Source organism: Oncorhynchus masou, chromosome 6 (assembly GCF_036934945.1).
Source record: "Oncorhynchus masou masou isolate Uvic2021 chromosome 6, UVic_Omas_1.1, whole genome shotgun sequence".
NCBI classification, from domain to species: domain Eukaryota; kingdom Metazoa; phylum Chordata; class Actinopteri; order Salmoniformes; family Salmonidae; genus Oncorhynchus; species Oncorhynchus masou.
In genome coordinates this window covers 3,661,026-3,686,080 of record NC_088217.1, presented here as the reverse complement: position 1 = coordinate 3,686,080, position 25,055 = coordinate 3,661,026, and the positions used below count along the sequence as shown (strand labels likewise).

Below are 25,055 nucleotides of genomic sequence, written 5' to 3'. Positions count from 1 at the left end.
ACACGAACACAACAAGCAACAGAGCAGTTCTGCTTCTTGTCAAGATGATGGCGCTGTAGTACCAGAGTACTGTTGTCTCACTGAGGGAGAACTGTAGTTATAGAGTACTGTTGTCTCACTGAGGGAGAACTGTAGTTATAGAGTACTGTTGTCTCACTGAGGGAGAACTGTTGTCTCACTGAGGGAGAACTGTAGTTATAGAGTACTGTTTACTCACTGTGAGGGAGAACTGTAGTTATAGAGTACTGTTGTCTCACTGAGGGAGAACTGTTGTCTCACTGAGGGAGAACTGTAGTTATAGAGTACTGTTTACTCACTGTGAGGGAGAACTGTAGTTATAGAGTACTGTTGTCTCACTGAGGGAGAACTGTTGTCTCACTGAGGGAGAACTGTAGTTATAGAGTACTGTTTACTCACTGTGAGGGAGAACTGTAGTTATAGAGTACTGTTGTCTCACTGAGGGAGAACTGTTTTCTCACTGAGGGAGAACTGTAGTTATAGAGTACTGTTTTCTCACTGAGGGAGAACTGTAGTTATAGAGTACTGTTTACTCACTGAGGGAGAACTGTAGTTATAGAGTACTGTTTACTCACTGTGAGGGAGAACTGTAGTTATAGAGTACTGTTGTCTCACTGAGGGAGAACTGTTTTCTCACTGAGGGAGAACTGTAGTTATAGAGTACTGTTTTCTCACTGAGGGAGAACTGTAGTTATAGAGTACGGTTTTTTCACTGAGGGAGCATACTGTGCATTGATATTTTACAAGAATCTCCATTGCAAAAAAAATAAATAAATCCAGGAATACTGTCGGCTTAATGTGGATCTGAGAAACTGGGCTTTTGGCTGATTGATCAGGAGTAAAGAGTCCTGCCCCCAAACTGCTCAAAGAATCTCTTTCTACAAGTTTACAAAGTCTCTTGGCAACGTGACAACAGTGACTGCACTCCGAGCGCAGATGAATAATCTGGTGTATTTTTTTGATTCACAGCAGAATACTCAGTCGTAAATTGGACGAGTAATAATTCTGAAAACAAATTACGCAAATCTCATTGAAGGTGTTCAAATGTCAAGTTACAAGTTTACGACCTTCGCTCCGTGTTCTACACATCATGCAACAAGTTTACGACCTTCGCTCAATGTTCTACACATCATGCAACAAGTTTGCAAAATTTATTTGCACATCTTTACTTGCAACTTTTGAATGTCAATGTTGCGACCACGAAATTCAAAATACCAACTCACAGGGTTTTGTCATCATTACCATCCCATAATATGTTCTACAAAGTTTAAAACGTAGAAAACTTCAATTAACTACAATGGCCATAATCCATTGCGTGGCTACTTTTCCAATCTGTGTTAATTTTAGGCCTGCTACATATGAGACAGAAGAGACAGGGAGTTGCTTGGAGAGGCATTAAGAGGGATTAAGAGCAGTTGCTTGGAGAGGGATTAAGAGCAGTTGCTTGGAGAGGGATTAAGAGCAGTTGCTTGGAGAGGGATTAAGAGCAGTTGCTTGGAGAGGGATTAAGAGCAGTTGCTTGGAGAGGGATTAAGAGCAGTTGCTTGGAGAGGGATTAAGAGCAGTTGCTTGGAGAGGGATTAAGAGCAGTTGCTTGGAGAGGGATTAAGAGCAGTTGCTTGGAGAGGGATTAAGAGCAGTTGCTTGGAGAGGGATTAAGAGCAGTTGCTTGGAGAGGGATTAAGAGCAGTTGCTTGGAGAGGGATTAAGAGGGATTAAGAGCAGTTGCTTGTAGAGGGATTAAGAGCAGTTGCTTGGAGAGGGATTAAAAGCAGTTGCTTGGAGAGGGATTAAGAGGGATTTAAGAGCAGTTGCTTGGAGAGGGATTAAGAGGGATTAAGAGCAGTTGCTTGGAAGGGATTAAGAGCAGTTGCTTGGAGAGGGATTAAGAGCAGTTGCTTGGAGAGGGATTAAGAGCAGTTGCTTGGAGAGGGATTAAGAGGGATTTAAGAGCAGTTGCTTGGAGAGGGATTAAGAGGGATTAAGAGCAGTTGCTTGGAGAGGGATTAAGAGCAGTTGCTTGGAGAGGGATTGTATTCAGTCATTATGTATTTAATACTTTGAACTATGACTAAAATATAAATTAGATGCCATGGAATTAAATAATAAAACAAATGTAATGTACACAACTTAAATATTGTAATAAAGTAATGTGAATGTGATGGACAGTCACTACCATCCTGGTACTTGTATATATTGTTTTATTTAGTATTGTTACAGCAGTCAACCCACATAATGCAGAGAGCATTTCATCAAAAAAAAATATATAAAACAGCACTTACCGCTCAGCACTAGAAACCGGTGGGTGCCTACGTCTGTCTATAAGAGTAGTGATCTGCCCAGAGACAATGCACTACAGAAATAGTTTTGTTACCAGAAGGGATCAAAGAAAAATGCAATTCATTTAATTTCAAAATAAAAAAGGGAAAAACAAAAACCACAGTGTTCCTAAATTCCTGTTTTATTATAATCTCTATTAAAAAAAAACACATCCAGGAAGCTTGAATCAGTTCAAAGTATTCTAATCTGAAATACAGGGAAGCTATTCATTCACCCTCTGCCTTCCCAAGTAGCAAACCACTCTACCCTGGATGGTGCACTCTACGGGTCCTGGTCTAAAAGTAGTGCACTATACGGAATAGGGTTCCCTTTGGGATATACCCACAATAATATAATTAGAGGGGGGATTTTAGAGTAAAGGGGGGGGGGGGGGGGGGGGGGGACTTCACTGTTGATGACCTAGGAACAAGGACAAAAAGGTTCCATATTTTGCAACAGTGTATAGCACTGTTCAGATGACTCAAATCTGGTTCTTGACTCTGCAGATTTTGCTCTTCAATTGAATGCTCTCGAGTCCCAAATGGTTCCCTTCACGATTCACTGCTTTTGACCAGGGCCTCATGGTCAGAGTCAAGTTAACTGGCGGTATGCTGTAGTCGGAGGGGTGGTGGGGGAAGGTTCTAGGGTGGTCCAGGTGACTAACCAAATTAACAGGGGCCCCCTGGGAGGTTAGGTCCCCAAGGCATGTGCCCCGTGCCCCAGTCGGTAATTCAGCCATAATTACTACAAGTTTAGATAACTGTCTAGACTAACTACCAATCTTTAAAATGTTACCTGACATAGCGAATTAAGTGACTGATATGAGTAAACTGCTGACGCACAGCCATATGTAAACTGCTTGCTGTGTTTTCTACTATCCTAACTACCAGTAAGACCTTATACTACACCATTTTAGCCCAGTCTACCGTTGGGCTCCTGGGGATTTTAGCCCAAACTTCTGACCCTCTGACAATGTGATAAAATAAATAGTGGAAGGCTACCCAAAACGTTTGACCCAAGTTAAAACAACTTAAAGGCAATGCTACCAAATACTAATTGAGTGTGTGAACTTCCAACCCTCTGGGAATGTGATGAAATAAATAAAAGCTGAAAAATCATTGACATTTCATATTCTTAAAATAAAGTGGTGATCCTAACTGACCTAAGACAGGGAATTTTCACAAGGATTAAATGTCAGCAATTGAATCCATGCAACTTGTAAAGCACATTTTTACACCTCAACTTATTTCAGCTTGCTATAACAAAAGAGTTGAATACTTGAATCAACACATTTCAGGTTTGAACATTGTATTAAATTTAAAAAAAAACAAACACGTAGTGTGTAGGCCAGTGACGAAGTCAATTTAATCCATTTTAAATTCAGGCTGCAACAACAAACTGTGGAGAAAGTGAATACTCCCCGAAGGCGCTGTTCGACATCACCATTTTCATACAGTCCATCTTAATACTCAGTACCATCTTGTCAATGTACGGAATACTCCGGGAGTTCCCTCGTCTCTCTAATAGGAGATGTGTCAGGAAGCCAGCTTATTTGAATGATCGAATGTACATAATTCCTGGGCATGTATTCTCACATTATGCCACCCAATACTGTGATTTTAACTTTCATCCCAACAAGCACTGATGAAACAAACATACGACAGGCATCAGAAAGTACAAATACATATTTATTCTCAGAAGTTATTGCTGAAGATACAGGTTATAAAGGACAGGGATTGGCAAAGTCCTCGAGAATGATTTTTTTTTATTTTTTTGGTAAGAGAAAAGTTGACGTACAGATTAAGGTCAAAATGCAAATTCAAAAGCTGAACAGAAACCCATCCAGATTACGACAAAGTCCAACGTCCGACGTTAAGAGAGTCGACTACCATTTAGTTCAGTTGCATCTTTTCCTATCGACCTACATGACACAGTTATTAATACGTAAGACTTAGGAACAACAGCTACATAAAGAACATGTCTGAATATGACAGTACAAAACCCCAGAACATTCCAGCTTTTGCAGAGCGCATTTTTAACCCACCATACATGAAGACAGTCGCAGACCTGGCAGTCCAGTCCACACACACAAAAACACAGTAGTTTGTAGAAACAGAACAATAAGGGATTGGTTGAGTCGTGATCTTGTGCAGCATTCAGCATGGCTGAATCACAGGTGTATTTAGGCTGACAACAGGATAACATCTATAGTGTTGCTGTACAATCACCACAACCATCAGTAGTAAACAAAGTACTTAAGTCTTGACTTAATCATTTGGGCTCGGTTAACTTGTTTTGACATATTTAGTTGAGAACAATATCATTAATTTATTTTAAACTATATTATGAAATATTGTTGAGTGCAAATTGTTCCATTCATAATATTAACTATAGGGTGTATTAAGGGGTTTTGTGTTTAAACAAATATCTGTCTCCTCCCCTCCATGGCAGTCTGGTAGACAGATGGGATAGAGGACCATCTGGTAGACAGTTGGGACAGAAGTGAAGAGGACCGTCTGGTAGACAGATGGGACAGAGGTGAAGAGGACCGTCTGGTAGACAGATGGGATAGAGGTGAATAGAGGACAGAAAAGTGTACACTATTCCTCATGTAGTACTGGTCAACGTAGTGCACTACAGAGGGAATAGGGTGCCATTTGGAGCTTCCCCCAGGTCTCTAGGGGACAGTGACATGGAAGGGGGAGCCGGGGACATGATCCTCGCCCCACTTGACAACCAGGATGTAGTCGCCCTTCTCCTTGAGGATATAGGAGACGTTGTACTGCATGTTACCCATGTGTCTCACTGATACCTCCTCACAGGGGATGTGGGGGCCGTGGACTCCAACCAGCAACATGTTCTTACCTACAAGACACAGAAAACAGGATTTATTTGTTGATGAACTGATGGATTTGATGGAGCCAATGCTCTACCACATTGTAATATTGTCATGTGATTTATCTGTAATGCTAACAGAGACCCAGTACAGTAACCACATTGTAATATTGTCATGTGATTTATCTGTAATGCTAACAGAGACCCAGTACAGTAACCACATTGTAATATTGTCATGTGATTTATCTGTAATGCTAACAGAGACCCAGTACAGTAACCACATTGTAATATTGTCATGTGATTTATCTGTAATGCTAACAGAGACCCAGTACAGTAACCACATTGTAATATTGTCATGTGATTTATCTGTAATGCTAACAGAGACCCAGTACAGTAACCACATTGTAATATTGTCATGTGATTTATCTGTAATGCTAACAGAGACCCAGTACAGTAACCACATTGTAATATTGTCATGTGATTTATCTGTAATGCTAACAGAGACCCAGTACAGTAACCACATTGTAATATTGTCATGTGATTTATCTGTAATGCTAACAGAGACCCAGTACAGTAACCACATTGTAATATTGTCATGTGATTTATCTGTAATGCTAACAGAGACCCAGTACAGAAACCACATTGTAATATTGTCATGTGGTTTATCTGTAATGCTAACAGAGACCCAGTACAGTAACCACATTGTAATATTGTCATGTGATTTATCTGTAATGCTAACAGAGACCCAGTACAGTAACCACATTCTAACATAAACCTAGTAGCCAAACAAGTCTGCCATCTTGTTTGTCAGGTTGAGCTGAGCTCCTGGTAAACTAATGTTGACTACTAACAATAACTAACAATAATGATAACAAAAGAATAAATAAGAAATTATAATAGGAATAATAATAATAAATTGTAATAGGAATAATAAAAATAAATAAGAATAATACATTCTAATAATAATAATAAATAATAATAATCAATAATGAAATAATAAATGATAATTCTAATAGAATTAATAATAACTTCAAGGACCCAAAGTCTCTAAGTAATAAAATGTCTCCTTACCAGCCTTGCTGCAGTCGACAGAGAAGCTGGCTCTCTGACCCATGTAGGCCTTGCTGAGGCCTGGGCCACGGGTGGCCACCTTACTGGCGTCGGAGGCAGAACGAGGCAGGGCGCTGTGGGAGGTGGCACTGGAGGATTTGGTTACTGACTCCACCATCAGGGAGGACGTCTCACTGGCGTTGCTCACATTCACCAGGCGCTGACCTGAGAGGGGGGGAAGATATTGATTCAAATCAGTAACCGGGTCTTAAAAGGCACCCTATTCCATATGGCCCTGGTATAAAAGTAGTGCACTCCATAGGGAATAGGGTTCTACTGCAGACCTACCTGTGACTTTGGCCTTGAAGGGGCTGCCAGTGATGTGGTTGGGTCCTCCGTATTTGATGGAAACCAGGTAGTTCCCAGGGGCCATGGGAGTATACTGGACCTTGTATCCCTCTGAACACTCCTGGCAGTCCATCTTGACCTTGGAAGGGCCCTCAATCGTCACCGCCAGGGCCCCGGGGCCCGCCTTGGTGTTGTTGATGATGAACTCTGACTGCTGGCCTAGAGACAAGACAGAGGAAGAGAGGGTTGAGGTAGGTTTTGGACAGGGGTGGAGCAGAATCCTGCCCGCAGGGGGTTTGAGTATTGGTTAGGTTAAAGGGATTTAAAGGGACGTTACACTCCAATTAAAGTTTGTCAGGTATGTTCAGAACTCAGGTGGTCTTATGTTAAGAAAAGTCCATCTGTTCAGTTGATCCATGTCCAGATGTTATTTTTATTGTTATTATTGTTATTATTATTATTATTATTATCATCATCCTTTAGGATCTGGACCTACTTGAACCAATGGTTTTCCCTCACCAGCCATGTGACAGACCCAGCCAATGATTGAGTGTCGTGGAGAAGGTTTGAAGTTCCTCGGCGTACACATCACGGACAAACGGAAATGGTCCACCCACACAGACGGCGTGGTGAACAAGGCTCAGGAGGCTGAAGAAATTTGGCTTGTCACCTAAGACCATCAAACTTCTACAGATGCACAATCGAGAGCATCCTGGCGGGCTGTATCACCGTCTGGTACGGCAACTGCTCCGCCCTCAACCGTAAGGCTCTCCAGAGGGTGGTGTGGTCTGCACAACGTATCACTGGGGGCAAACTACCTGCCCTCCAGGACACCTACACCACCCGATGTTACAGGAAGGCCATAAAGATCATCAAGGACAACAACCACCCGAGCCACTGCCTGTTCACCCCGCTATCATCCAGAAGGCGAGGTCAGTACAGGTGCATCAAAGCTGGGACCGAGAGACTGAAAAACAGCTTCTATCTCAAAGCCATCAGACTGTTAAACAGCCACCACTAACATTGAGTGGCTGCTGCCAACACACTGACTCCAGCCACTTTAATAATGGGAAAATAGATGTAATAAATGTCACTTGATATAATGTTTACATATCCTACATTACTCATCTCATATGTATATACTGTACTCTATACCATGTACTACATGTTGCCTATGCCGTTTGGCCATCACTCATTCATATAGTTATGTACATATTCTTATTCATTCCTTTACACTTGTTTGTGTATAAGGTAGTTGTGAAATTGTTAAATTACATTGTTAAATTGTTATATTACTGCATTGTCGGTCCTAGAAGCACAAGCATTTCGCTACACTCGCATTAACATCTGCTAACCATGTGTATGTGACCAATACAATTAGATTTAACCTCACCAGCCATGTGACAGAGACATATGTACTGCGATCAGATAAACCTGTCTGACCTGTCTGCTAACTAAACATCAAATATATAACTGTCACTGATCTACAGTAGATGTATAGATATAGATATATAGACACTACTACTGTAGATCAGTGACAGACAGTTATATATTTGATGTTTAGTGAGCAGACAGGTTTATCTGAATATATCTCTATCTGACCTGTCTCTCTCTATATCTAAATATAAATAAGAGAGCTGCCTGGGTGGAAATATACAGGAGATATATATATATATATATATATATATGTATATATGTATATATATATATACACCAGACCTGAATTAAGTAGAATTTGACATATTTGAAATACTTTGCTTGACGTTCCAGATGAGTTAGGTTTGCACATTTGTGACTATTCTATTGGTTTTTATTCTGCAGGTCAACAGCTTAATTATTTGAAAAGATTCAGAACAGTATTTGAACCCAGGTCTCATCTGCACAGAGCTGGCCTGCTTCCCAAATGCCTTCCTATTCGCTACGTAGTGCACTACTTCTGACCAGAGCCCTATGGGTCCCTATGAGAGGCACTACCTGGTCAAAAGTAGTGCACTATAAGGACTCTGCATGCGCAAGCAGACTGAATTCTGGGAGATCAGGCCACCATAAAGACGTGATTTATGTTTCCTCCATACGCCTGTTCTTCTTCGCCGCCATTCAAACCACTACAGCCCTAGTAAAAACCATTGGCTGCATTTCAAATGGCACCCTATTCCCTACATAGCACACTACACTGTGGTAGGAAACAGGGTACCGTGTGGGACATGACCCACATCTGTTATCCAGACCTCAGGCCTTTCCTACTCCATCGTTTCATGCTTGTTATAGAAATGGGAGTTTTAAAATGGAGGAATTGGTTGATATGTTTGAGACATAACGTTAACATTGAACCGTGGCGGTTTAAAAAAAAGACTGTCTCAGATTATCAGTGAATGTATCACTCATTTTTTTCCAATGTCACGGGCTCCGGTCAAAAGTAGTGCACTAAATAGGGACTAGGGTGTCGTTTGGGTTGCACACTCACTGAGCTTAGATACAGGAAAAAGAAACAGGATGTTACAACCCAAACAGTAACACTGTTGGTAACTTGACTTTTATGTAGACACATTCATGTGTTACCAGGATGTGGTGTGTGTGTGTGTGTGTGTGTGTGTGTAGACAATTAAAAACACGGCTTAGAAAACCCTGACTGACCACGTGAAAGGATCAGATCTACACAGAAATAAAAATGGTAACCTGATCCAGAGCAGAGTATTAAAACAATAAACCAGGAATGGGAGGGGGCGCGAGAGGGCGGAGAAGAGGTTCGAGTCCAGCATGATCTGGTAAAGCCTGGTGTCGTCTAACCTGCAGGAGGTATAACTAGGGAGCAGTTTGAACTGGGGGTTACCAGCAGCAGTCCCAAAGCCTGGTGTCGTCTAACCTGCAGGAGGTATAACTAGGGAGCAGTTTGAACTGGGGGTTTGGTTACCAGCAGCAGTCCCATTGCTTCAGAGAAGGCTGTGTTAAAAGGTTAGAGTGATGCGGTAACAAGGTCACCTGTGGTCCCCCTCTCCAGTCCAGCTCCGTGTGCAGTGACCAGCCCTGCGTCTCCACTCTGACCAGGCTCTCCCACCCGCACCTGGAAGGGGCTCCCGGGGATGTGGCTGCCATTGAACTTGACGTCGACGGAGTGGAGCCCGTTCTCACGCGGAATGAACCTGATGGCATACTTACCTGGAGGGAGAAGGAACGGATAAACGGTTTAATCAAGAGGCGCAATACATCTGAGCCTTCAGAAACTATTCCCCTCGACTTATTCCACACTGGAATCACTAACTGCACCAAGGCTCAAAGGGATATTCATTGTCTGCTTTATTCATTATTGTTACCCATCTACCAATAGGTGCCTTCCTTTGCGAGGCATTGGAAAACACCCCTGGTTTTTGTGGTTGAATCTGTGTTTGAAATTCACTGCTGGACTGAGGGACCTTACAGATAATTGTATGTGTTGGGGTACAGAGATGAGGGACCTTACAGATAATTGTATGTGTGGGGTACAGAGATGAGGGACCTGACAGATAATTGTATGTGTGGGGTACAGAGATGAGGGACCTTACAGATAATTGTATGTGTTGGGGTACAGAGATGAGGGACCTTACAGATAAGTGTATGTGTGGGGTACAGAGATGAGGGACCTGACAGATAATTGTATGTGTGGGGTACAGAGATGAGGGACCTGACAGATAATTGTATGTGTGGGGTACAGAGATGAGGGACCTTACAGATAAGTGTATGTGTGGGGTACAGAGGTGAGGGACCTTACAGATAATTGTATGTGTGGGTACAGAGGTGAGGGACCTTACAGATAATTGTATGTGTTGGGGTACAGAGATGAGGGACCTTACAGATAATTGTATGTGTGGGGTACAGAGATGAGTTAGTCATTCAAAAATCATGTTAACACTATTATTGCACACAGTGAGTCCATGTGACTTATTATGTGATTTGTTAAGCACATTTCTACTCCTGATCTGATGTCGGCTTGACATAACAAAGTAGTGGAATATTTACTTATTAAATCAAGACACTTCAGCTTCACGTCAAGTAATTCATTTGCAAACATTTCTAAAAACACAATTCCACTTTGACATTATGGGCAGGCCAGTGTCAACAATCTCAACTTATTTCATTTCAAATTCAGGCTGTAACAAAATGTGGAAAAAGTTGGTGTGTGAACACTTCCTAAAGGCAGTGTATCCTAACGAGGGAGTGGGCACCTCAACAGCTGAGGTGTAGCGTGATGAAGTAGTTCAAACGAGCCATCAGCGTTGACACCGGGGGGGGAACACCTCAGCGGACACATTGAGCCCGTCCCCTTGGGAAGACTCACCTTGCTCTAGCTGAGACACAGCACATTCCTCCAGAGCTCCGGAGGGTGAGTGGGCCTTGGCGTCGATGGTACCCTTGGCACCGTTCAGATGTACCGCAAAGGATGCTGGGTGGTTTACCTTGAGGCCAGACTCCTGGGAGGCAGCCAATCAACAGGTTAGTGAAGCCCCTCCCAAATGCTCTACACACCCAGTCAGAGGGAGTGTCCCATGGAGAACCAATTATCAGCGCTGGTCTGATTGGTCAGCCAAGGCTGTGGCTTGCATTGCCACTTCAGAGCCAAGAATACATGCCCATTATAATTGTATACAACATTTTGGTTACCATTTTATAACAAATCAAGGTACTCCCCACATTGGAGACAATCAGCCCGAGTTGCACAGAATCTACAGATCACCTTGTACAGGCTGACCCCCTTGGCTGGGGAGACTTGCATCATGACAATATAGAACACAGAATAGCACCTTTGCATTCGCCCTGCGCTCAGCTTGGACCAGCTAATGCCTAGAGAGGTAGACCTGAGCCCAATTAGGTAGTCTACTATAGACAGGACAGGTCTATAGGGTCAGGGGGGATATCAGGGGCAGGACAGGGGACAGAACTAAAATCTAGTTACTAGAAAGGTTGTAGAAGACTAAACCGGGTCAGACCGAGGGGGGGCTTCCTCTCTCTGCATTAGCTAACCAAGCAGCGAGCCAGAATGATGTTGATGCTGTTAAAAGCCTTTAACTGAAACACAAGAGAAACACCAGAGTCCCACACCAGTTTGAAGGATGTCCCGCAGCTATTTCACAACATAATTAAGCTCACACTTCATTTGGATAGTTCCCGATAGATGGCACAGAGATCCTGCAGCTAATAGTCCCCACCTATTTAAGCCAAACTGCTGTCTATCAAAATCAAGTGTAAAATAATATTGGATGCATGTCGATGTGCGTGTGTACTCTGGCGCTGTGTGTGAGTACATAGGGAATGTATGCGTTCAACATTGTCTGTATAAAGAACACCTGGTGGCTGCAACAGGAAGTTGGATTTTTTAAATAAAAAACGGTTTCAGTGCTATTGTTGATCATTTGGAGTCAACGGGTCCAGTCCATCGTGGTCACGTGAACCCATCTCATAAGTCTTAAATCACCCAGCTGAGACCTGAGCAGAGCCAGAAAGATACTCCCTGATAGATCTGGAAGACAACGCAGCTGATCTGTCCTCCACAGATCATGCTAGTGATGCACTTAGGAACATACACTAATGATTTAATACCCTTTTTAAAACCCGTTACCCAATCTGATTGAAGCTATTACAGCCGACAGGCTGACCACTACTTTATAATCTCTATGTCATCTATTTTAAGTTGATGTAACAATTCTAGTTCCAATGTTAGATAAAGAGATTTGTACAAGGGAAGTGTGGTAATGTTGGAAGGGAATAGATGTGTTGTGGATCTCACTGATGAATCCGTGTTAAACGCTTAACTAAATAGCTGCGCACATGGTGCCGGTGTGGGGGTGTTTCCTTGTGTCTCACCTGAAGACTAGCAACAGTGAGACGGCGGGCGTCGTCTGTAGGCGCCATGACAGGCACAAGGTACGGGCTGTCTGGGATGTGCTCCTCGTTGAACTTCACGGACACCTCGTAGTCACCTGTGGACAAAGATGTGTGTTTACCAATCATTCTGGTACTGTACAGACCATGGCTGTCTGAAATCAGAGAGGTCAGAGACCTGGCCGTGTGGTGCCAGGACAACAACCTCTTCCCTCAACGTGATCAAGACAAAGGAGATGATTGTGGACTACAGGATAAGGAGGACTGAACAGGCCTCCCCATTCTCATCGACGGGGCTGTAGTGGAGCAGGTCGAGAGCTTCACGTTTCTCGGTGTCCACATCACCAAACTAACATGGTCCAAACACACCAAGACAGTCGTCAGGAGGACTGAACAGGCCCTCCCCATTCTCATCGACGGGGCTGTAGTGGAGCAGGTCGAGAGCTTCACGTTTCTCGGTGTCCACATCACCAAACTAACATGGTCCAAACACACCAAGACAGTCGTGAAGAGACTGAACAGATTTGTATTTCGGCGCACGTTGTCAGACACACGTGGGTCTCTATAGACGATTCTCTTCCTCGATAGCGTGCAGTGAATTCTACTAAATGAAAAGCTGAACCGAGTATAACATCCGGGCATTTAAAGCATTCTCAATTTTAAATTCACATACTATAAAAACAGTATTTATTCGCATATCCAAAATGACCTACAATTAAAAACCAAGCACAGGTTCACAGCCAGGTACACCGTTAAACCAATTCAAGCAGACCCATCCAACCTTCAGACAGGCAGTAAAACATTGAGCATATACAAAAATAGATTTGAACATTTTAAAACGGTACGTTGGACAAATTAGTTGACACAGGTGCTGAGTCCCTACCAGGCTCCTGAGCTACGTAGGACACCTCACAGGATCCATCCTTTCTGTCTTCAAAGGAGATCTCAGCTCTGCTGGGCCCCTCGACAGCGACGGACAGGCCACCGGCACCAGCCTCCCGTGTCCAGATGCTGAACTCCGCTTGGAGGAGGAGGAGACCCGTGTAAATATTAGAGAGACTAACACTTTCCCCCCCATATGGAGAGAGATGTGATGAAGGTACACGGAGGGATCTGTGAGACGGATAAAGATAGATCAGATGCCTCTACCTGGTACTCCACACTCGGCCTTCTCCAGGCCTGGTCCACCAGCCCTGACCTTCCCAGCCCCTCCCTCTCCCAGGGGCCCCACAGTGAACTGGAAGGGGCTCCCTGGAATGTGCTGGTCCCTGTATTTCACATCCACCGTGTGAATTCCCATCTCATGGGGAACGAAGCGTACGCAGTAGGTGCTGGGCCCCACCGCCTCCATGTCTGCCTTCTCTGTGGCGCCAGAGGGACTGGTTACCTGGGCTGACACATCATGGATGTCGATCTCTGACAGGGGGAGGTAGAGGAGGACGAGGAGGGGGCAGAGAAGGGAGGGGGGCAGAGAAGGGAGGGGGGGCAGAGAAGGGAGGTGTCAGTCCACAGCAGAAAGAGCAGGAGAGTCTCCCAGTTTCTCAGTCCCTCTGCTCCCTGCAGAAAGTCAGGTAATGTTGATATTTAACTTTTAAAAGCAGAACATAAAAGAAACCGAAACATGCATCTTTACATACAACGGAATAATCTTAAAGACTCTTGGTGCATGTGAAGGCACGAGCACACACACACTTGTGACATGCTGTGATGGAGTGCGTTCATGCTGCCAACCTCGCCATCCGAAAGCCCAGTGCTATCAACGCACCCTCCAGCCCTGTGGGCCTCGTCAGGGGGGTAGCAGCGCTCCACATGCCCACCGCCCTGCACCGTACCAAGGGAGTAGCAGTAGAGTCCCTGCCTAGAACCAGGGTAACACCAGAGGTCCTCCACATGCCCGGGGCCCTGCCCAGTACCAGACCAGACAGCCTGGACACCACCCTGCCTCTAGGGGACCCATGGGACCCTCCACGGCTCCCCAGCCACACAGAGCAGTGGGAGTGACATATAGGAGATACACCATAGAGGATTTCCTGGGATAGAGCCAGAAGGAACCACGTCACTATAGAAGAGAAACACAGAGGGACAAACACAGAGGGACAAACACAGAGGGACAAACACAGAGGGACAAACACAGAGGGACAAACACAGAGGGACAAACACAGAGGGACAAACACAGAGGGACAAACACAGAGGGACAAACAGGGATAGGGATAGAGAAGTCAGGACTGGAAAGAGAGAGGCCCAGGTACAGGAAATGGCAACTGGAAATACAAAAGTAGATGAAATCGTAAAGTAGGATAAAGAAACCTCAGAACCCATGTAGAATAGGGACATCAGTAGTACAGGGAACCTAGTGACCCCCCCCCCAAAAAATACTGTTGGTTCAGTCCACACCCAGAGTATGACATCAGCAAACCGCTCCGGTGAACGAGCCTCCTCGATATGGGGAACATCCAGCCCATCCTACTTCCTTGGAATAGCCAACAGTACATCCTCTACAGTCCAATACTCATTCTACAGCGTTGGCCAACCCTCCATCTGCATGGCCTATACAAACACGGATGGGCGTGTGGCCTCAGAGCCACAATTAGAGAGGGAACAGAGGGAGCTGGCAGGCTTCACACTCCATGAGCTGTTCCAACTTGGCTGCCAAGTGACACGTCTTCTGAACACGTTTTCCCAGAGGTCTGTGTGTTTCATGAATAAACTGGGAAGAGCCGTTTCTTTCTACGGTACTATGGGGAGATGGGACGTAACGTGTGTACTTGTAGACATGCCCTGATATTTCTGTCCATGTGGTTTCAGTTATAGCAGACAAACTTTGTCCAAAGTCCTTGCTACCTCGGCATGAGGCTGAAGAGCCAACAAGCTTTGTCGTCAACATACACAGTAACCTTAAATCAGCTTTGCATATTAGGTTAATTTAAACCTTTAAAATTACACACAGAACACTTGTCTCAACATCAATAGATGGAAAAATATGTGTGTCAAATTCCAGTCTATGGCCCCAGATAGATAGAACGCCCCATTTCAGAAACGTCCTTTTGGCACACATATCTTGCCGGTCAGTGAAAATAACAAATTAAAAGCCTATTATAACTAAGCGATTCTCCGTGTGAAAGGTAACATAAAACTGCTAATACCCCCAACTTTCATTATTAAAACATTTCAGGGTGGTAATATATTCTGTGTGTTATATACAGGTTTGTAATATATATAGGTTATAAACAGGCTGGTAATATATATAAATAAATACATACATACACAGGTTGATAATACATTCTATAGGTGTTCTTACCTGGTATCTTGAGGTTGAGGTCACAGACACTACCGACAGTGGCGATGGAAGCAGCCTTCTGTCTCCTGGTGATGCTCTCTCTGATACGGCCCTCACCGGTCACCTTCACCGTGAACGGGCTGCCTGTGGCGACGAACACACAGCAGGGACAAGGGTCACCATCACTTCATTTTAGAAGAAATTTATCAACATCATACCATTTAAAAAAATTAGATCACTGACAATTCACAACTACAAGCTCTGCTGCACCAGAGGGGTAATGTAGTTACGAAGCAAGTTCCATCTAATCAGGGTTTTCTAAAACGAACTAGCTTCAGTTCTTCACATTCTAGCTCTGGCTTCAACCGTACAACGACGGTGGATATTGCTCGTCCGCCCATGTTGCACGTGGCTAGTCGAACGCCGAACTCGTCATTGAGACAACGCTGAAACATCGATCTATGGGCTAGTCTGAGGCACATTTTCATTTATACCCAAATCAAAAAGAGGAAGTGGTCACAAATTCAGAAGGCTGTGGTAGAAAACAGGCTTTTAGAAGTACCAGGATGGAGACCAGGCAGTAATCTAGTGGAGTTATACTTTATTCAACAACTCTGTGGTATTAGAGTTCTTGGTTCGAATGGCATTCTAGAAATACAGGTGTGACAAGCTTGTAGCGTCATACCCAAGACGACTCAATGCCGTATTCGCTGCCAAAGGTGCTTACCTAAAGTACGGAGTAAAGGGTCTGAATACTTATGTAAATCTGATTTATTTTTAATAAAATTAGCAAACAATTCTAAAAACCTGTTTTTGCTTTGTCATTATGGGGAATTGTGTGTAGATTGATGAGAAATGAAGGCATTTAGTTCATCTGGTAGGCTCGTGTCACTGGGCAGCTCACGGCTGGGTTACCCTTTGTAATCCGTGATCGATGTGGCAGGATGTCAGAGCCGGCGTAGTAGGATTCAATCTCAGTCCTGTATTGACGCTTTGCCTGTTTGACGGCTCGGACGTCGTAGTGGGATGTCATATAAACATCCAGATTCGCTCCTTGAAAGCAGCAACTCTACCCTTTCGCTCAGTGCGGATGTTGCCTGTAATCCATGGCTTCTGGTTTGGGTATGTACGTACAGCCAACTGTGGGGACAATTTTGTCAATGTACTTGAAGAAGCTGATGACTGATGTCCTTAATTCCATCAGATTATTCCAGAACATACCCCAGTGTTAGGGAAACAGTCCTATAGATCAGCATTCACTTCATTGGACCACTTCTGTATTAAGTAGGTCACTGGTACTTCCCGTTTGAGTTTTTGCTTGTAAGCGGGAATCAGGAGGATAGAGTTACGGTCAGATTTGCCAAATGGAGGGTGAGCTTTGTAGCAGTCTCTGTGTGGAGTAAAGGCGGTATAGAGTTTGTTCTCCCTCTGGTTGCACATTTAACATGCTGGTAGAAATGAGGTGGAACGGATTTCAGTTTCCCCGCATTAAAATCACCGGCCACTAGGAGCGCCACCTCTGGATGAGCGTTTTCCTGTTTGCTTTATGGTCGTATACAGCTGGTTGAGTGCCGTCTTAGGGCCAGCATCAGTTTGTGGTGGTAAATAGTATGGTCTAGCCCCCCCATTGAGTTAGCCTGCCGCAGAGCAGGTTGGTGCTAAAGAATTCATTGTCATAGAAATGTACCTAGCTAAAAGGTGAGCCACATTCCTATGACCAGTTATCCCGAGTTGAACCCCAAAATTACCTCGATAACTCCTCAAACCTGATTGGTAGGATCCTCCTCATTGATCATTTTGGTATAAAGGAGCGTCTGGTACAATAACAGAGCTGTACGTAGACTCACCTGGCACGTGTTGGTCAGCGAAGCGTACGGAGACGATGTAGGAGCCTGGTTCTGACGGGCAGTAGGAGACGACACATGTCCCATCCTCCACGTCCTGGGTCTGGATGTCCACCTTACTGGGCCCCTCAACAGATAGTGCCAGACCCCCGTAACCTGGGTGACAGTAGACAGTCAGACCCTGATAGACAGGATCAGACCCCTGTAGCCTACAACAATACCAGTCAGGCAGAGTTCTTGGAGTGAGACTGAGCAATGTGTTGCCAAGTGGCGCAGCGGTTGTGATGCAATGCCTTAGACCATGGATCGATTCCAGGCTGTGATTGGGAGTACCATAGGACGGTGTACAATTGGCCCAGCGTCGTCCGGGTTTGGCCGGTGTAGGCCGTCATTGTACATAAGAATTTGTTCAGACTAGTTAAATAAAAAAGGTTGAAAAACATTTTCTTTAGATGCATTCAGCAGTCCGTTTAGGAATCCATTGGGACCATTTGACCAAATCAAAAGATGCTTTCTATCCAACCATGACGCTGGACTGACAAATCCAGACGTGAAAGACATTATCGCGTTCACATTATACAGCCTACGAAGACTAAACTTAACACAATCACATCTCTGGTTTCCAGAAAGAATAGTTTTGGGTTTGCCGTAATACAGTGTTAAAGGTTAAATAGCCCCATTATGGTTCATTCTCTTCCTGTATATCTGTAGGCCTGTTCCATACCCAGTCTGATTGGAGGCCCTACTATTCTACCCAATCACAACGACTGTGTCCCAAACGACAGCCTGTTCACTACTTTTTAACCAGGGCCAATAGGATTCCATTTGGGACACACACACTGGCTCCACAACATCCTAGGTCCTACCTGATCACACTGTAGAGGTTTTTGGCTGAAACTTAAATTCTCTCACTTATGTTATCTACTGTTAACGGAACTGGAGATACTGCCAGAGACCATGTGTTAAGTGTGTGAAGGTGTGAGAATCAATAACAGGGAACAGAAACGCTGGGACCCAGGAACCAGGCCCGTGAGAACGAGACTAATTAGTGACACTAATTCCCCAAAATCAAACCCCATGACCTCTTAAAGCAACCATTCCAATAGGAGACTCATTATTTTAGGTGGAGGGGGGTTAACAGTTTGGCGGGGTGACCTGGGCCATTGTAATACATAACACCAGTTATAGGGTACTATTCAAGACTCACCTGCTTCTCGTGTGTCAACCACAAAGTCAGACATGTCGAAGGTGTGTCCCTCGACCAGCCCCTGTCCGTACACCTTGACCTTGGAGGCGTCGCCGATCTCAGATTGCACAACCATGATTGTGATGGGGCTGTTGGGAACATGGCAGCCATTCTTCTTGATGCTCACCACGTGCTCCCCAACCTCCCTCGGGATGAAGGAAATACCTGGGGAGAGAGAGAAAAGGGGGAGGAAGGGTAGATGGGACAGAAAGAGGGGCAGGGAGAGAGTTAGGCCTGCTAAACTATTTTAATCTAGACAGATTCATTTATTATAGGTCAGACATAAATCCATACCAGTGCAGTCACCTGTAAGTGACCCTACTCATGGTATACATCACCTGTAAGTGACCTTACTCATGGTATACACCATCACATACATCACCTGTCTCAATACTCCATTGCCAAACAAATGCAATTCCTCAAGAAAACTCCCAGCCCTTCAGTCAGTTGAATCAGTGGGTCAACAGACCAACAGTTCACCCACCTTTGGTGTAAAAATGCATTGAAAGTATAGGAGCGCTACTGTCACATCGCGGCCGGCGAACAGTTAAACCACACATTTGTTCACCGCTGCTGAATAATAATCAAGACTGTACAGGTTAAAGCTGATTCCCAGGACACCCAGCCCCGCCACAGGGGGAGCAGACACCCAGCCCCGCCACAGGGGGAGCAGACACCCAGCCCCGCCACAGGGGGAGCAGACACCCAGCCCCGCCACAGGGGGAGCAGACACCCAGCCCCGCCACAGGGGGAGCAGACACCCAGCCCCGCCACAGGGGGAGCAGACACCCAGCCCCGCCACAGGGGGAGCAGACACCCAGCCCCGCCACAGGGGGAGCAGACACCCAGCCCCGCCACAGGGGGAGCGGACATACTTTACAAGATGGGTGGTTGTTGGGCCACGTCTTACCAACGTGGTTGTTGGGCTAGGGCCAGGTCTTACCGACGTGGTTGTTGGGCTAGGGTTAGGGCCAGGTCTTACCGATGTGGTTGTTGGGCTAGGGTTAGGGCCAGGTCTTACCGATGTGGTTGTTGGGCTAGGGTTAGGGCCAGGTCTTACCGATGTGGTTGTTGGGCTGTCTCTTGAGCAGACAGGGTTCGTCACGGCCAGAGGGGGCTTTGATGCTGGCGGTAAGTAGAGACAGGTCAGTTTCTGTAATGTCCAGGGAGAAGTCAGCTGCAGAACCCAACTTCAACTGGGAACAACGTTTCTCCTCTGCGAAGAGACACAGACAGGGGTTAGTGAGTTAGAGACAGTCGCATTGACCATTCAGGATGAGAGACTTAGAGAAACACTTCAGGTCAGGGATAGGTGTTTTATTGATTACATTTACTGGCAGAACGTTAAAAAGTTAATATAAATAACGATGTGGTGTCATTGGTAGAGAGTCAGACAGAGAATGGAGTGAAAGTGCACTGTGAAACACAACACTGTGGGGCAGGTGGAAATGGTTTAGCAGCCTGTCCAATACATTGGAATACACAAGAAGCCATCCACTCTCGCCGGGCTCTTGATGAGTTTAGGGACTTTAAAACCTCTTAATGATGTGAGCACAACACTACACCCATCTGGTTTCTAACCTGATCTGGATGGATCCATAACGACTTACTGGGGGAATAAAATCACTGAATGACAAATATTGGAATAAAGTAAGCCAATGGTTGCTTACTGAAACATCCAAAGTTATCCAATGTTAAAATAGGATTTGAAGCAATAGCCTACCCACTGTGGTCAACTACTTCAGCACCGTTTCACACTGCTCTGAGACACGCATGGGGACTGGTCTTGATAAATCTGATTTGTATTTTTCACTGAATCTCTGTTTGGGTATTGGTTAGACTAGAACTAGTGGAAATGTTAGGATCATTTTGCTCTTCACTTAGTAACCTTGGCCGACTCCTGACCAGTCACGTTGTGCTGCTCCAGCACAGGCCGACAAATGCATTTGACGGTAGCCTCTTTCTTGGAAAAGAAACACCAAAATATGAATCAATTTAATTTTAGATAAATAAACAAATAATTTACAAACAAATTAGAATCAACCCCATTGTTCTAAAAATTTTTTTTTTTATATAGTTTAGTACAGCCAATATTAACAGTCAACAGCATTTGTGAATTCAACGCCTTTAACCGACAAATTGCGATTCATTCATTTATTTTATTATTCAAGGCTCCTTTTGTTATTCCGTTTTATAACTGAAATGTTTGACGGTATTTCAAAAAGACAAGGATAACATGACATTATGTATATTGAAAGAAGCCAGTATGCCAATAAGTCCTGCTCAAAACAGCAACAGAGAAACAGGACCGTCAAACCTACAGCTCCTAGTCTTCTAAACAACTACCACAAGCTGAACCACTGACCATGTGCTTTTCTCTCAGAGAGTGTACCGTTAGTCTTTTCATTGCAGGGCACCGTTATGTTGTAATAAGGTTAGGCGAGAGAGAGCGAGAGAGCAAGAAAGTGTGTTATGTGATCCTAGCGGTGTGTGTGTGTCTTACCGGTGATCCTAGCGTTGAAGGGGCTGCCAGCGATGTGCTTGTCGTTGTATCTGACCAGGATATGGTAGTCTCCTGGGAGAACAGGTAGGTAGGTCACTGTGCAGGTACCATCTTTGTTATCCACACAGGTGATATCTGCCTTGGAAGGACCCTCGATGGCCAAGTCCAAACCTCCTGGAGACCAGTCAGAAACAGTCAACGGGGATCAGATGGTTCCTCTAACACTTCATAAGAATGTTCCAGACAGCCACGACATCTACCAGACGAGTCATCATTTACAGTAACACATGAGTCTCCGCTATCCTACGCATTTCAATTCCCCCTCAGAGCAAACCATGTCTCCTCTGTACGTACCCTCGGCAGCGTCCTCTGTGTAGATGGTGAACATGGCAGTCTTGTTGGCGACGCCGTAAACCAGACCGGGACCGGAGGCAGTCACATTGGCACTGTTGGCGTTGTTCACATAGAACTGCAGAGGAGACTCTGAAGAGACAACGACAACGTTATCAACCTGAGACGATAAACACTACGTAGGGCTAGGAGTTGTCCTTGATCAGACAGAACAACTCCTGGTCCTATAACATGTGGTGGTTGTCTGAGTACCATTCCTCACACCGTACCCCCCACAGTAGCCCTCCATTCCTCACACCGTACCCCCACACTAACCCTCCATTCCTCACAACGTACCCCCACACTAACCCTCCATTCCTCACACCGTACCCCCACAGTAGCCCTCCATTCCTCACACCGTACCCCCACACTAACCCTCCATTCCTCACACCGTACCCCCACAGTAGCCCTCCATTCCTCACACCGTACCCCCACACTAACCCTCCATTCCCCACACCGTACTCCCACACTAACCCTCCATTCCCCACACCGTACCCCCACAGTAGCCCTCCATTCCTCACACCGTACCCCCACACTAACCCTCCATTCCCCACACTAACCCTCCATTCCCCACACTAACCCTCCATTCCTCACACCGTACCCCCACACTAACCCTCCATTCCCCACACCGTACCCCCACAGTAGCCCTCCATTCCCCACACCGTACCCCCACACTAACCCTCCAAGGGTCCCAGGGAGGGATCTACACATTCTCCTGATATCACCAGGTCTTTCATCACCAACTATCAAGCATCATCTCAACGGGTCTCTGAGCTTAAAACAGAACCTCGCAGAAAGGAGGATCTTTTCAACTGAGCGATTCTGTTCTTCCCTCCCTCTGCCTCTCCCCCCCTCCCTGGTATGTCCTGTTCATGACGTCAACACACAGGAATCCTGACAGGATATTATTCGCTCTTCTGTGCCCTGTGTGGTGTGTGAGATCAGTGTTCCTGCATTGGAGATATTTGCCTTTGTTCCACAGCCTGTTATTTGACCAGAAAAACAAACAAGTAAAAAAAAACACCTGAAAGTGCACGTTGTGTGTCCGTGCACGTTGTGTGTCCGTGCACGTTGTGTGTCCGTGCACGTTGTGTGTCCGTGCACGTTGTGTGTCCGTGCACGTTGTGTGTCCGTGCACGTTGTGTGTCCGTGCACGTTGTGTGTCCGTGCACGTTGTGTGTGGTCTGACCTGGAATGTGCGTTCCGTTGTACTTGATGTGCATCTCGTGTAGACCGGCCTCAGTGGGGGCAAACTTCACTGTGACTGTCCCGTCCTTGTTGTCCATGATCTCAGGCTGAGCAGTCTTCCCCGATGGCATGTGGACCTCACCTAGAGAGAGAACGTAGTCTACTTAGAGAAGAGTTACACTGCCCTACAAATCAACAGGTCACGCCACACTGCCCTACAAATCAACTGGTCACGCCACACTGCCCTACAAATCAACAGGTGACTGTCAAGAAGCTTCTCATTCCAATGTGTTTAGTTAACTTCTTTGAGACTGGGGGGGCAGTAATGAGTAGCCTGGATGAATAAGGTGCCCAGAGTAAACTGCCTGCTACTCAGCCATAAAAACTAGAATATGCATATTATTAGTATATATGGATAGAAAACACGCTGCAGGTTTAAAAACTGTTTGAATGATGTCTGAGTATAACAGAACTCATATGGCAGGCAAAAACCTGAGAAAATCCAACCAGGAAGTGGGAAATCTGAGGTTTAGCTTTTCAACTCGCGTCCTATCGAAGACAGTGGGATATTGGTCATATTGCACTTCCTAAGGCATCCACTAGATGTCAGTCTTTAGAACCTTGTTTGCTGCTTCTACTGTGAAGTGGGGGCTCATAAGGGATGTTTGAGCCAGGAATTGTCCGGTTGGAACATTATTGAAGACTTATGACAAAAACATCCTAAAGATTGATTCGATACTTTGTTTGACATGTTTCTACGAACTGTAATATAACTTTCTGAACGTTCACATGGACTCGCCGGCACATCGTCATTTTGTGCGTTTTTAATACACAATCCAAACATCAAGGAGGTATTTGGACATAAATGAGGGACCACATCGAACAAATCAAACATTTATTGTGGAACAGGGATACCTGGGAGTGCATTCTGATGAAAATCAAAGTTAAGTTAACATTTATAATGCTATTTCTGACTTGTTGACTCCACAACATGGCCAATGTGTTTTGGGCTGTTTTGTCTGAGCGCTGTACTCAGATTATTGCATGGTTTGCTTTTTCCGTAAAGCTTTTTTGAAATCTGACACAGCGGTTGCATTAAGGAGAAGTGGATCTAAAGTTCCATGCATAACACTTATATTTTCATCGACATTTATAATGAGTATTTCTGGAAACTGATGTGGCTCTCTGCAAAATCACCAGATGTTTTTGGAACTACTGAACATAACACGCCAATGTAAACTCATATTTTTGGATATAAATATGAACTTTATCGAACAAAACACATATATTGTGTAACATGAAGTCCTATGAGTGTCATCTGATGAAGATCAAAGGTTAGTGATTAATTCTCTGTTTTTTGTGACTCTGGCTGGAAAAATAGCTGTGTTTTTCTATGACTTGGCTCTGACCTAACAATTGTTTGTGGTGCTTTTGGTGTAAAGCCTATATGAAATCGGATACTGTGGCTGGGATTTACAAGAAGTTTTTCTTTAATGATGAGACAGGATGGAGAGGCCTATCTTACTGGAAAGATATGCCTGTCAATGACTCACCTATGATATGGCCCTTGATCTCTGTTACTGCAGTGGTCAGTGTCTCACCTCTTAACTCTTCCTCAACAGGAAGTTACATAGTTATTGTTCAGTATCCCACCTGTGATCTCTCCCTTGCGGAAGGCGAAAGGAATGACCATGTCGAAGGGCCTGAATCCTGTTCCGTTCATACGGTTGGCTGGGTGATAGGACCCGTCTGTGACCTGGAGGAGAGCGGGAAAGGTGATGATCGTTAAAAACGTGACTGATATGTCTCTGGTAGGAGATCTGTCAAAACAAGAAGAGAGAGACTCATTCTGCCTGAGTCGTCCTGTTGTAAAAGCCGAGGTAAGAGAAAATCAGGTAGCCAGGCAGTGATTCAGATACAAGCAATCAGGGTAGACTGGTTCCATTTGGTGCCTCTTGCAGGAGTACAGGGGTGCATGGAGTAAAGGAAGGAGGGATGGGTGGAGAGAGAGCGATAACAGATACCTGGAAAAGCAAAAGCTTTCAGAACTCCTGGGAAGAGCGAGGAAGAGAACCCCAAATACCTGTAACCGTGGTAATATATAGTAGATGAGCAGGGAAGAGAAGAGGATGAGTAGAGGACAGAAGATGCATTTTGATACTAGACACTGCAAGCCAAGACTTT

At 44.9% G+C, this 25,055-nt stretch overlaps 1 protein-coding gene across 2 annotated transcripts in view; it reads right to left on the bottom strand.

Annotated features, from left to right (window-relative positions):
• Window positions 1-4,007: 4,007 nt before the first annotated feature.
• The window catches only part of flnbl (filamin B, like), a 94,099-nt gene continuing 73,051 nt past the window's right edge, over window positions 4,008-25,055 (bottom strand). For both annotated transcript variants that reach the window (XM_064967396.1, XM_064967395.1), the window contains exons 31-46: window positions 24,525-24,627; window positions 22,873-23,013; window positions 21,648-21,776; window positions 21,294-21,467; window positions 19,851-20,006; window positions 18,752-18,955; window positions 17,548-17,700; window positions 15,722-15,844; window positions 13,573-13,839; window positions 13,307-13,444; window positions 12,406-12,521; window positions 10,883-11,015; window positions 9,550-9,726; window positions 6,571-6,789; window positions 6,244-6,447; window positions 4,008-5,202 (exon numbers count right to left, since the gene is read on the bottom strand). In XM_064967396.1, the coding sequence (XP_064823468.1) occupies window positions 5,015-5,202; window positions 6,244-6,447; window positions 6,571-6,789; window positions 9,550-9,726; window positions 10,883-11,015; window positions 12,406-12,521; window positions 13,307-13,444; window positions 13,573-13,839; window positions 15,722-15,844; window positions 17,548-17,700; window positions 18,752-18,955; window positions 19,851-20,006; window positions 21,294-21,467; window positions 21,648-21,776; window positions 22,873-23,013; window positions 24,525-24,627 (2,625 nt within the window). In that variant the 3' untranslated portion in view covers window positions 4,008-5,014. The remainder of the gene's footprint in view (window positions 5,203-6,243; window positions 6,448-6,570; window positions 6,790-9,549; window positions 9,727-10,882; window positions 11,016-12,405; window positions 12,522-13,306; window positions 13,445-13,572; window positions 13,840-15,721; window positions 15,845-17,547; window positions 17,701-18,751; window positions 18,956-19,850; window positions 20,007-21,293; window positions 21,468-21,647; window positions 21,777-22,872; window positions 23,014-24,524; window positions 24,628-25,055) is intronic.